Below are 12221 nucleotides of genomic sequence, written 5' to 3'. Positions count from 1 at the left end.
TCGGTTTCACCTGTAAATCCACAACAATCTCAGTGATGCTGCCAAGCACTGTGATGAAGTCGAAAATATTCCACGTATCTCTGAAATAATTCTGCCGGAAATAAAACGGCATCGGTATTACACACGAATACTTTGCATTTCTTATTAGTCCAGTGAGAAATGTTTGTGGCTTAGCGAGTCTTTCCTCACCACAAAACCAAACGCCATGATTTTGAGTATGCACTCCAGGGAGAAGAGGACTGTGAATGCTGTGTTGAGGTGCTTCAGGACTGTGTCATAGGCCGTGGGGGCCGAGTGGTACTGAAAAAACAGACAAAAATGATAAAGATGAATTATTAGGAAAGGTTCATCATGGCAAACGACATCATCAAATTAACACAAGGGCGATGTTCGGACACATTTATACAATTAGAATTTACGTCACGAGAGTAACAACATACACCATAAGACACTATGTAATATACATCCTTGATTACTACTATAATATTTTAATAGGCGTATTATTGTGTATGAATGTATGCGGGAGGTAAAAAAAAAGTACATTTGTACAAATAAAAGCCCCCGCTTGAATAAATTGATGTTCTATATCTTGAGTCATTGATTCCCATTTGTAAAAAGTCAATTTTATTCACTCATTTGCACATAACTGGTGCACCACTGTAATAATACTGTTATTTTATAACAGTGTATATAACATTTTATTTTTATTTTTTTATTTATTAATGTATTTAGAAAAAAGTATGTAATTTTGAAATAATTATTTTCATGAAAATGCATTTGCACCAATAAATGGCTTCCATCTAATCATGCGTTGTGGCAAATCTTAAGTTGCTAAACAATTTATTTCACAATCGTCAATTTTATGATATGTTATGATTATAATGCACACATGCAAATGTACAGATTTTGATTCAGCATATATCTAAATCAATTATACAATATAGATTTTACTCAATCATTTGCTAATGTTTACAAATTATAATAAAAACCATCAACATATACTGGTATAATTTTACAATCAGAATGTATAGTACAATGGAAAATAATTGAATTGTGCTGTTATAAACAGCATTACAACACATTAAGTATCATTAAATATTTGTAAAAAAAAAAAAATAGGAAAATCAATTATTTCTACTGGTACTCTCATCAATTTAGTTGGAGTAAAGTTCTGTGTAATTTTTACCTTCATCATGAGGACCACAGTGTTGAGGGCGATCATCACCAGCACGGTGTACTCGAAAGAGGGCGACGCAACAAAGTGCCACAACTTGTACTGGAAGGTTTGCCTGTTCTGGGGCATGTAGCGCGTCATGGGCTTGGCACTGATGGTAAAGTCAATGCAGGCCCTCTGAAAGAGACCAAAATGTAATTCATTCTTCAAGCCTTAAGTGTGATACACAGATACCAACAATCACTAATCATAATCCTGTTCAATATTCATGCTCACAAATCCACATACGGCGATCGGGTATGCATGGTGGAGTACACCACACACTTGGAGATTTTTTTTCTCACCTTTTAAAAATTTATCAAAATGTAACAAATGACGTGACAGGGCCGCACCTCATTCTTCTCCAGACTGCACTCCTGGATCATCTTGTCGCCCTGCTCCTGGAAGGTGATGATGATCAGAGCCACGAAGATGTTGACGAAGAAGAAGGGAAAGACCACAAAGTACACCACGTAGAAAACGGACATCTCCATGCGGTTGCCTCGACTGGGCCCCATGCTCTCCTCGGTCACGTCGGTGGAGTGCTGCAGTACCCTGTCGGTGAGACAACTACAACTTTGTTTTTTACTGGTCATTTGAATAGTTTGTGTCATTCGTGAAAAAGAAAGACACAGACTGAGGCCATCCCTCGCCGGTGGAGACGGTGAAGAGAGTGAGGAGGGCCCAGCAGACGTTGTCGTAGTGGAACTCGTGTCTCTTCCACTCTCTCCTCTTCACCTCCTTCTTGTCTCTGGTGTAATCGATGTAGTAGCCTCTGTGAGGCAAACACATACATACCGGTACATTCTTTAAAACTCATTCACTGCCAAAAACGTTTTTATATGTTTTTTTCACAGTCCAGCTAATCATTCCCAGGAACTTATTGATATTTTGTTCTGTTTTTGTTTTTCAAACTTAAGGGTAAAAGAGGGTTTGAAAATGTCTGGCAGTTAATGAGTTAATGTACAATCACCCGAGAGCCATTACCAGAGCTAGATCATGGAAAATCCCTTTAAAAATGTTAATGACGCTCAATACCGGTACAGTACGTGATAGCTGAGCAAGGCAATCCCAGACACCAATCCCAATATTTATCTCTGTCATTCCACAAATACGTTGCGTTAATCATCCATACATCATGTGCACCAGAGGAAAAATAAACAAAACACGGATGCGGTTGTTTATGAGTGGTGCTGTTTTGGTACGTGCACTTACTGGCACTCCTTCTCTGTGTTCATGGAGCTGTCGGTGCAGTAGAAGAACTTGCCCTTGAAAAGCTGCACGGCGATGACGGCAAAGATGAACATAAAGAGCTGGTACACGATGAGGATATTGAAGACATTTTTCAGGGACGTCACCACACAGTCAAACACGGCCTACAAAAAGAGAGAGGGGGGACAAGATGGTTGCTCAAGTTCATCTATAGTTTCAAAGAGACCATGTGCGCGGATGTTTACTTTGAGTTTAGGAAGCCTCTTGATGGTTTTGAGCGGCCGCAGGACTCTTAGAACGCGGAGGGACTTGATGGTCTTTATGTCTCGACCTTTGTTGTTTCTGTTCAAAACGTTGGAATGTGATGTTCAGGCTCAAGCTGGGGTAGTTTTGAACCAGTACACCACAACAAAACAGCAACATAAAATTCCAGAAAAAAAAAAAAAAAACATTTTCAAGACAATGAAGCACTATATGTTTGTGTAGTGACTGTTAGTTTGTGAGTGTCTACTGAATACCTACAAATTACGTCTAAATGATCAAATGCCCCAAAATGACTTAAATCTTGCATGTATTTATCATATGATTGGAGTCATAGTCGGCTTATTAAAAAAATTTAAAAAACTATCCATGATTTTAAGGCAAATATGACACATGTACAAATATCCAAAACATTTTTTTTTTTTAATTGGGGAAAATAAAATCTGCGAATAGGTGCATCTGCGGCTGCCAAACCATGACTACACGAGGGGCCCACTGTATTACAATTCAAAATGAAACTGAAGTTTAAAACTGAGACTGGGTGGAACTAGCAAGTGGTGAGCTCCCTGGAACATTAACTCAGATGCACATAACATTATGGAGCAACTGCATGTCTCACACATTTGAACAATTTCTTTAAATAAAAAAAAAAAAAAATGGAGTGTGGCCGGTGTGTATGGCTGTATGAGTCAGGCTCTGAAGTTCAATGAGATTTTGGGAGACCCAAAAAAAAAGTGCATTGATTTCAACATCAACAAAAAAAAAGGGCAAATCAAGGAACATGACAATGAACGTTTAGTGTGACATAATTAAATGTTTACCCCATCACATTCCTGGGTGCCCCCACAGAGACAAAATCCACAGGAACAACAGAGAACAAGGGGGCAGAGGCATAAGGAGAGAGACACTGTGAGCTGGAAGAGTCACAGCTATAAAGTCACAACAGAGAAATTAACAACGAAAGGCAAAACCGGTCAAAAGAGTTATTTGTTACACTGAGAGACAACAGAAATAATTACTGTAAAGTCATGACACAATACAATTAAACAGAAATATAGCTTCTTTTCCTATGTCATTGAGGCACACTACAGTGAAAAGTGATATATAACCAGAGTGCATGGCCATTGAAGACCGGCAGTGAGTCAACGTGTTAGTCACTGGCAGACAGGTGCTTATATGGTGACTCACGTCAGAGCGAAGGCAATGAGCGCTCCCACCACCACGATGAAGTCTAGGATGTTCCACATGTCTCTGAAGTAGGAGCCATCGTGCAGGATGAGGCCCTGGTCAATCATCTTCAATAGACACGCACGCAATTTGAGTCACGTCACGGTGAGGGTTTCACAGCAGCGAATGATGTTGTTGGGTGCCTACCTTGATGATCATTTCAAAGGTGAACACCCCGGTGAAGACATAATCAAAATAACGGAGGACCTGATTTAAAAAGCACAAAGACAGTCTTTATACAACGAATACCATTTATATATATTGCATCCAGTAAAAGCAGGAGTGTTTCCTAGCCCACCCGGGCCGTGGACTAGTGAGCGTCATGGGCAGCAGCGGAGGAAAGAACAGGCCTCAAAGAATACATCAAGTTGATGGCCCCTTAGTGAATGCCTCAGGCAAAACAAGCCCAGTAAGAAGAAGGAGCCAGATGGACTGTCATGCAAAGTCAAGCATCATGTACCACCAACTAATTGAGGGAGTGTCTGACACCGAAAAAACATACCATGGTGTAGATTAACAGGATCTTTTTGAAATCACTCTTTTAAACTGACAACAAATAATAAGCGTTCACAAGTAAACAGTCCAGGTGCAGGTATATATATTCATATATCATTTCACACAATTAGTAAAACTACGGACCTCAAGAATCTTTTTGTACCTTGTTTCTTTCCGAACTGGTGCATACGGGGTCCTCAGCGGCCAGTGCGATGCTGCTTGCCACAATCACAAGGAGGATTGTCATCTCGAAATAGCGTATATTGACAATGTAGTGGCATATCCTTCTGATCCTATGGACCAAAGATGGGTAGAACAAACAGTCGTGATTCACTTTGTGAAAGCAGTGGGACTTTTCATCATCTTACGGGTTTGAGGCCTTGAAAAGGAACATGCTGCCCGGAGCAACAGGTTTGGGAGCAATAGGAGGTTCCTCTTCCTCAGTGTCTTCCTCTCTGTCTCTCTGTTCAGAATGGTAGGCTTCCAGTTCTTTACTATTCACTACAAGTCAGAAAGTTTTAGTCTGAATTGGTGTGACAAAGATCTTTGTGTCCACCTGAGAACGTCTGAGACAACCTGTTATGGGCGTCAATTCCAGCAGCGGTTGAGCCGACATCTCGATGGCCACGCATCCATCTGGATTGGACTTGTTGCGGTGGAGGGAGCCTGCACGTTTCTCGGCTTCAAGGGTGCACACGGTGTACTCTGTGGCCTCCAGAGCCATCTCCGCTGGGACGGTTGGACAATCCAGAAGCCGCTCGCACTGAGGAGGCTCGGGAATGTCAGACATCCTGAGGCAAAAGACAAATACAAGATGGTATAGATATGATCAAAAGACCTCTTTTGAAAATCCTAGTGGCCAACTCCGGTCCTTGAGGATCCCTATCAAACTTGTTTGAGATGTATCCCTCCTCCAACACACCTGATTCAAATGATCAGCTCATCAGCAATCTCTTCAGAAGCCTGACAATGATCCCGATCAGTTGAATTAGGAGTGTTGGAAGAGGGAGACATCTAAAACACACTGGATAGCGGCCCTGGTAGACCAGAGTGGTACACCCCTCACTTACACTGTCAGAAATAGGTACAAAAAGATAATCTTGTCAAGAGAGTAAAGGGACATATTCCCAAAGGGAGTGCAGGTATCTTCCCTAAAAGATTTTCTTAATTGTAACCTTTTCCTGGGCTAAAAAGGTACAGGTATCTTACAAAGTGGGGGAAAAAATCCCAAGGGACCACAGATATCTTCCAAGGGAGTACATTTATATTTCCAAGGTAGTACAGGTAAATCCCCAAGGAAGTGGAAGTATGCTAAGGATGTACAGGTACTGTATCTTCCCAAGAGAGTCCAGGTACTGTCTCAAGGGATTACCGGTATCCTCCCGAGGTAGTGCAGGTTCTTCCCAAGGGACTAAAGGTGTATTCCCTATAGAAACTAATGGTGTCTTCCTAATGGAGTACAGTTTCTTACTAATAAAAATAGAAGTTAAAGGGAGTACCACCCCAGTAAGACCCTTTAAAGATAACCTTTTGTCTGACAGTCTACCTTCCATCTTCTCCAATATCTGCATACGGGTTGACAATACACATTCCAGAATCATCCTGGATCTGGCCTTCTGCCTCAGGTTTCTCCTCATGCTCCTCCCTCTCATCCAGTATTCTCCTCTCCTGACTGAGTGAGCGCTTGGCCAGAAGCGCATCATGTGGCGTCTGTGTGCAGTCCAGGCTCTTGGCCTCAGCACGAGCCTCACGGTGACGGTGGCGTCTGTGTCTGGCCCCTTCCTCTGGCCCCTGACCTGGTCTGAACTTGCGAGCCATCCTGTGTCGACCCCCGCCTGTAGTTCGGTGGTTAGTGCCACCAGTTTTCTCCTCAGAGAGGTTGACCAAAGGCTCGGCCACAGGGGGCTCAGGTATGGGGATAGTTATGGACATGGGCGGCTCAGGTAAGGGCATCCCAACAGACATGGGGGACTCGGACAGGTGGGCCGGGCTGGCTTCCGCGGACAGTGCAGGCGCATGGTGGGTACTGGGGGTTTCAACGGTGTCCTCGGCGGGGCTGCTGAAGAGCTCCTCCCTGCTAGCCATCTGGCGGCGTTTGCGCAGCTGATTGGCCCTCTGCTCCCAAACGGACATGTTGACTTTTCTCCGTCTCTCGCGGCGGTTGGCGAAGGCATTGGAGCTGTTGAGGGGCTGCTCATCCACGGCTGCCATCGCTCCGTCTGCGTCATCGGGGAAGGTAGGCCGACCTCGGTGAATGGCACGTTTCCTGTATAGGTAGGGTCTTCTTCTGCCACTAAAGAGTAACAATACACACATCATCAATATTTGGTGGCAAACAACCTAATTTTAAAGGACTAGTTTGACATTTTGGACATTTGAGTGAGAGCACCGATTCTTATGAAGTATCTACTGAAACTACAATGCTTGAACTTAATGTAGCTTAGCCAAGCAAAGCTTATACAGTACAGTTATAGAGAGAAACAGATAGCCAGCTTCTGCCTCAAAAGTTATTGTTAAGTGCTAGCTAATATGAAATGACTTCCTTAATTCACTATTGCCGAGTCCCTAAGCAAAACCAGAGTGGTGCTGTTTTGATTTTGACTGAATGAGTGAAGCCCCGCTAGTTGTTTCCCTGTGCGAAACTAACACACTTCAGAGCAAGTTCTACTTGTTACTTTTCACTGTCTAAATGCAAGCACATTCTCCAAAAGGTCAAACTACTGCTTCACTGGTGGAAAACAACATTCAGACTAATATTCAGGTAGCATACCAGATATGCAAGAAAACAAAAACCAAACAGAAAAAAAATGCTAGAACAACTGAAACTTGCCAGAAAAGATTAGGGCTTTTCTGTGACTCTAAAGGTGTAATGAGGAAAAATAGGTGAAATAGTCCAAGCTAAAGAAATAAAGGCATCCAAAAAAAGAAGAAAACATGAGGTTACCTGAGAGATAATAAGTGAAAAAACCCACAAGACCACAAAGGGGAAAGTGCAGGATTAACACAAAAGCATAGTGTCAAATCTAAAGAACAGAATCTCAACAAGTGTTTCAGGGAGACATTTCTAGAGAGGAAGACAGACGCATACTGTTTTACTTACTGTTATTCGGATTCTGTTGTTGTCCATGTAATAAATGAGTGATGGTTTGAAAACAAGACATTAGTTTTACAACATACACAGAACAGTGGCGACACAGTCCAAAATGTGACTTCCAAAAACGTTATGTGCAATGATAATGATATGCTTTCCACAGCAAATGTATGCACTATGAATATCGGCATATAATCATTACATCTAAATTAAAATGATCCCTCATTGGGGGGCTGTGGGGTGTCGGGAATTTCATTTTGGCCAGTGCCACTTTACAACAGGCATAAAACGAGACAACATGATGGAACAGCAAAACACATTAAAACACTGCAAAATTATCTATACAGTACATCCAACAAACAAGTGACACAATGAGAGCTTCTTAGCACACCCAGCACAAAATTGCTGGGTTGAAAATAACCCAATGTGGGTAAAAGAAAAAGAAAAACAAAACAATATGCCGTTTTAGGGGTGCAGACTATGTAGAAATATGTTGGGAGGTTGTTTGATTATTTTTGTATACTTTATTAGCTAAAAATGGGAAATATTTGAATTTTATATACACACACACACACATATATATATATACATATATATATATATATATATATATATATATATATATATATAGTATATTACATAAAACCTTAAATGTATCATTTTGAGCAGAATAAAAGCATGCAAATTTAATGCGCGCAGCCCTTGAGCAAGCCATGTCCATGCTTGGATGAGAGCCTGTTTAGGTTTTTTTTTTAATAAATATTTTAGGAAATGGGGACGAGCGTCATCGTGTTTTTCCGCTGTGACGCTGCAGTCATTAATGGGATATCAACCTTCCAAAATGTGTCTCCCATTAGCGCCTCACAGACTGACTAAATACTTGCAGTCTGACTCAAGTGGATCATGAGGCACCAGGTCAGTGCCAGGCTAAAAGTTCATGACCAATCTCAGAGCAAAAGAACAGAAACAATCTTCTGAGGTCATTACACATACCGTAATCACGTGACTATCCCTGAACCCTACTACATTCAATGACCATATTCTGTTAGAATTCACTGGGTTCTAGTGTTACATAGTGGTGTTCAACATATCAAATTAATAGGAAGGAAATATGCAAGCCAATTTTTTCATTAATTTTCTCATCCTGGCATGCTCATATGTTTATGCTAACCCTTAACTTACTCAGATATTAATCCATCTCTGCCCCTGGCATACCGTTGGTTGAAGAACTCTTCCTCTTCCTCTTCATCCTGGCAAAGCGAACAGGCACATTGTTTGATTTTCGTGACGCATTCGGTTGTATTTTGGGGGGGGGGGCAAGTGCCGTTCACAAGGGAAATTAAAGAACAGCGAAATGCGGCGATGCAGAGCTCAACGTCAAACCTTTGTCAGTTCCTGTGCATTGGCTAGATTATCCACAGCGATGGCCAAAAAGACATTGAGGAGTGTGTCTGACAGAAAGACGGTTAAGAACAAACGCCATTCATCTATTTGCATTAGAAATGTATACAGTATTTGACAGTTTTTTTCTGGCTATATCCCAGTTTAATAAATGTTTCTCTTTTGTAGTTTGTTGACCGAGTTATTTGCACAGCCCCGCAATTCCGAAGCGTGTTATTGCTTTTCTCAATGCAAACATTTAAACGCGACAGGAAAATTGGACTTTTCTCCTGCCAGAAAACCAAAGGTGAAGCAACCATGCGGCAAATATACCTCGGTATCGCTGGAAGATCGTAGCACCAATTACAGTATAGCAATGACGTCCTATGCGTCTCGCAGCCACTAGGGAGCATGTTTGCACAATAATCTGGTATCAAGAGAACAACACTTATTTTTGGGGCGATATTTGCATTTACTGTACAAAAAAAAAAAAAAAGAAAGAAAACAGAGACAATTTCCGGTTTCATTATGATGAAACAAGCGGGAACATTTTACCCAAGCTCATTTGTGTCAGGAAGGATACAGTTTCCAAACAGGGTGAGCACAATGAAGTAGATTGATGACCACATGCCGTACTGCACGCCTCCTTGCGAGCGAATCCCGTTGTACATCACTTCATTCCAGTCTTCACCCGTCAATATCTGCGAGTTGATAAGATGAGTATTTAGCTTGAATAAATACGAGAGCCGAATGGTCTCCCCACTATCTCTTTGTGCCGAGGCATTCATAGGTGACAACTTCAGGGTGTAGTCTGACATTTACCCAGTCAACCAAACATTCTTTTTATCATTTTCATTTTTGAAAAAAAATGACATTTGGACCATGAAAACTATTGAAAATATGTTGAAAAAGCAGCATAATTTACTCAGTGACCGCTTCATTAGGTACAAAGTCTAATGGCATTCAATGCAAGAGTTGTATCAAAAATTTTATATATATAGAGATAATGCCTCAAGATCTTCATTGAATGTTGGTGGTGTAAAGATACTTCGGTCATTTTTCATTTGTGGTAACACTGAAGAATCTATCAAGCAAAAAATAACCAACATGTATTGACAAATAAAACACATTTTGTCAGGTCGAGTTTTTGAATAGATGTCCCCTGTGCCTAATATTGTGACTGGCAAGTCTGGTGGATTTGCAAGAGGAGTTAGAAAAAACATAGCAATAAGTAAATATAACAGGATGTTAAAATGAAGCTCCAGTTGTGTTTGTGTCAGCTCTGACGTGGATTCGGTTCATGTTTATTATGTTGATGCTCGCATATGTGTGCATGGCCATGTGGGCGGGCAGCGGAGGCGAAGTGGGGACGGCGAGCGAGCGAGCGGAGTTTTTTTAATCTGCGCCCGGGGTGAGAAATCTCCCAGGGTGCAATGTGTCATGGAGGCAGAATGGAGGGAGGAGGAGGGGGGCCAAACCTGAAACACTGTCATGATCGCAGCTGGAAACGTGTCAAAGTTGGTGGGAGTGTAATCTTCAAAGATGAACCTAGAGGGGAGGGGAGATGGAGGATCAAAGCATGGGGTCAGATATGATCAAGAAGGAGGAAGATGCTCAGCTATTTTCGTTTCCTCTGTGCTACGCTGTCATGGGGAATGCAAAAAAAAAAAAAAAAAAAAAAAAAAAAAAAGTGTTCTTTTTTGGCGAAAAATTAATCAAGGGGCCACTCAGAGTGCGGTCACGTCCCGTCAAACGTTAAATTGATGAATCGCACTTGGAAAACTGAGCGACACCAACCGAATGTGTGATTGTTAGCGGCGAGTGAAGACGTCCTACCGTCCTCCGAAAAGTTGCATCCCCAGCAGAGCAAACACCACAATGAAGAGGAAGAGCAGGAAAAGCAGACTGATGATGGACTTCATGGAGCTCATGAGCGACACAACCAGGTTCCTGAGGGAAGCCCAGTATCTGACAAAGAGAAAATATAAACGCTACCATTAAAAGTACAAGTAAAAGAAGTTGAGTGGGGGTGCTGGTGTCCTGCTTACTTTGTAATCTTGAAAATCCTCAGAAGTCTCAGCGCCCTCAGCACGCTGATGCCAAATGACATACCTGGCCGGAAGAAGCCATAAACCACCTCGAAGATGCTGCCCACAATAACCTGCAAAAATCAGGAGGGCATGTCACTCCAGCTCGCTACGACTTTTTTTTTTTTTTTCAACAGTTGTGGTCGTTTGGCTGTGATATTCAAAGTACCGACTCCACTAAATCTGTCATTTAACGTTCATAAAATCCATCTAAATAACTGAAACGTAAGATATTTAAAGCGGGTCGATACACATAAATTAGCTGCAATGTTAGCATAGATTAGTGGTAGTTAATAGTGTTTTCAGCATTTACTTTTGATAACCGGCCCATACTCAAAAAGATTGGCCAAGTTACAGATGCGATTTGTGTTGGGTGAACTACATTAATTGACCGATTAAGTGTAATTTGGACAGCTTGGTGATGAACTGCTGTCTAATTGAGCCAAAATGCGAGTGAATCTTCATGAACGCTCATTTTTCAGAATAAATGGAATAATAAATGCTGGCTTTGTAGGCATCTGCGTTTGCAGTCGCATGCTGAGATTCGGGGCGCGATAGCTCACTCTGCCACTACTTGTTACAGTAACTAAATTACTGAAATCCATCCACACCATTGGGCCAGCAATAATTAATTCTGAGCTATAATTCTTGATCCTTGGTAAAAATGTTGATGAAAGAATGTCACAGATATGCTATGAGGACATCTAGGATCTTGAAAAAATGTCTCCTATAATTGTATGCATAATGTAATATCGTTAAAAATAATAATCGTTAAAAATCACTCACGCCACAGTCAAAGCAGTTGAAAGACGAATGGAAGTAGAGACGGAAACCCAAACCATACATCTTTAGGAACATCTCCGCTAGGAACAGCCCAAGGAACACAAACTCTGCATAGTCTGGGAGGGCGAAAATAAACAATCCATGAGATCAAAATTAGATGCCATCTGCCACCAAAGAAGTGGCGACCCACAGAGGAAGATGGTGAGCCAGTCGGGTTGGTTGTGGTGCACGATGGCCACGCAGATGGTGTTGAGAGCCACCAGGCTAAGCACCATCAGGTAGAACGTGTCCGTCTTCACCATGCGGCGGATGGAGATGCGCAACATGCGCTCTTTGCGCCGCAGGTAGGCGGCCGGACCGCGACGACCGCTGCGGAAGTTCATCCTGGAGCGGGACATGCCTGCCAGACAGAGATGGGGGAAGCGTTTAACTTCAGATATTTTGCGCAATGTAATTAAAGAAACGGAAAGTT

General features: G+C 42.0%; 1 protein-coding gene across 1 annotated transcript in view; it reads right to left on the bottom strand.

Moving 5' to 3' along the window:
• LOC147141130 (voltage-dependent R-type calcium channel subunit alpha-1E-like) overlaps window positions 1–12221 on the bottom strand; it is a 55791-nt gene that overhangs the window by 11071 nt on the left and 32499 nt on the right. The window contains exons 14-34 of the mRNA XM_086043609.1: window positions 11940–12149; window positions 11753–11865; window positions 10928–11040; window positions 10716–10847; window positions 10358–10427; window positions 9463–9580; window positions 8883–8950; window positions 8682–8749; window positions 5955–6701; window positions 4985–5199; window positions 4777–4909; window positions 4572–4701; window positions 4061–4120; window positions 3875–3981; window positions 2671–2767; window positions 2429–2589; window positions 1851–1988; window positions 1567–1768; window positions 1187–1351; window positions 190–300; window positions 11–91 (exon numbers count right to left, since the gene is read on the bottom strand). Of these exons, the coding sequence (XP_085899735.1) occupies window positions 11–91; window positions 190–300; window positions 1187–1351; window positions 1567–1768; window positions 1851–1988; window positions 2429–2589; window positions 2671–2767; window positions 3875–3981; window positions 4061–4120; window positions 4572–4701; window positions 4777–4909; window positions 4985–5199; window positions 5955–6701; window positions 8682–8749; window positions 8883–8950; window positions 9463–9580; window positions 10358–10427; window positions 10716–10847; window positions 10928–11040; window positions 11753–11865; window positions 11940–12149 (3239 nt within the window). The remainder of the gene's footprint in view (window positions 1–10; window positions 92–189; window positions 301–1186; window positions 1352–1566; window positions 1769–1850; window positions 1989–2428; window positions 2590–2670; window positions 2768–3874; window positions 3982–4060; window positions 4121–4571; window positions 4702–4776; window positions 4910–4984; window positions 5200–5954; window positions 6702–8681; window positions 8750–8882; window positions 8951–9462; window positions 9581–10357; window positions 10428–10715; window positions 10848–10927; window positions 11041–11752; window positions 11866–11939; window positions 12150–12221) is intronic.

The sequence above is a fragment of the Filicampus tigris genome, chromosome 10 (genome assembly GCF_054856515.1).
Source record: "Filicampus tigris isolate MCC_2025a chromosome 10, RoL_Ftig_1.0, whole genome shotgun sequence".
Classification (NCBI taxonomy): Eukaryota; Metazoa; Chordata; class Actinopteri; order Syngnathiformes; family Syngnathidae; genus Filicampus; species Filicampus tigris.
The sequence above is the reverse complement of the archived record's forward strand: the minus strand, read 5'-3'. Positions and strand labels throughout refer to the sequence as shown.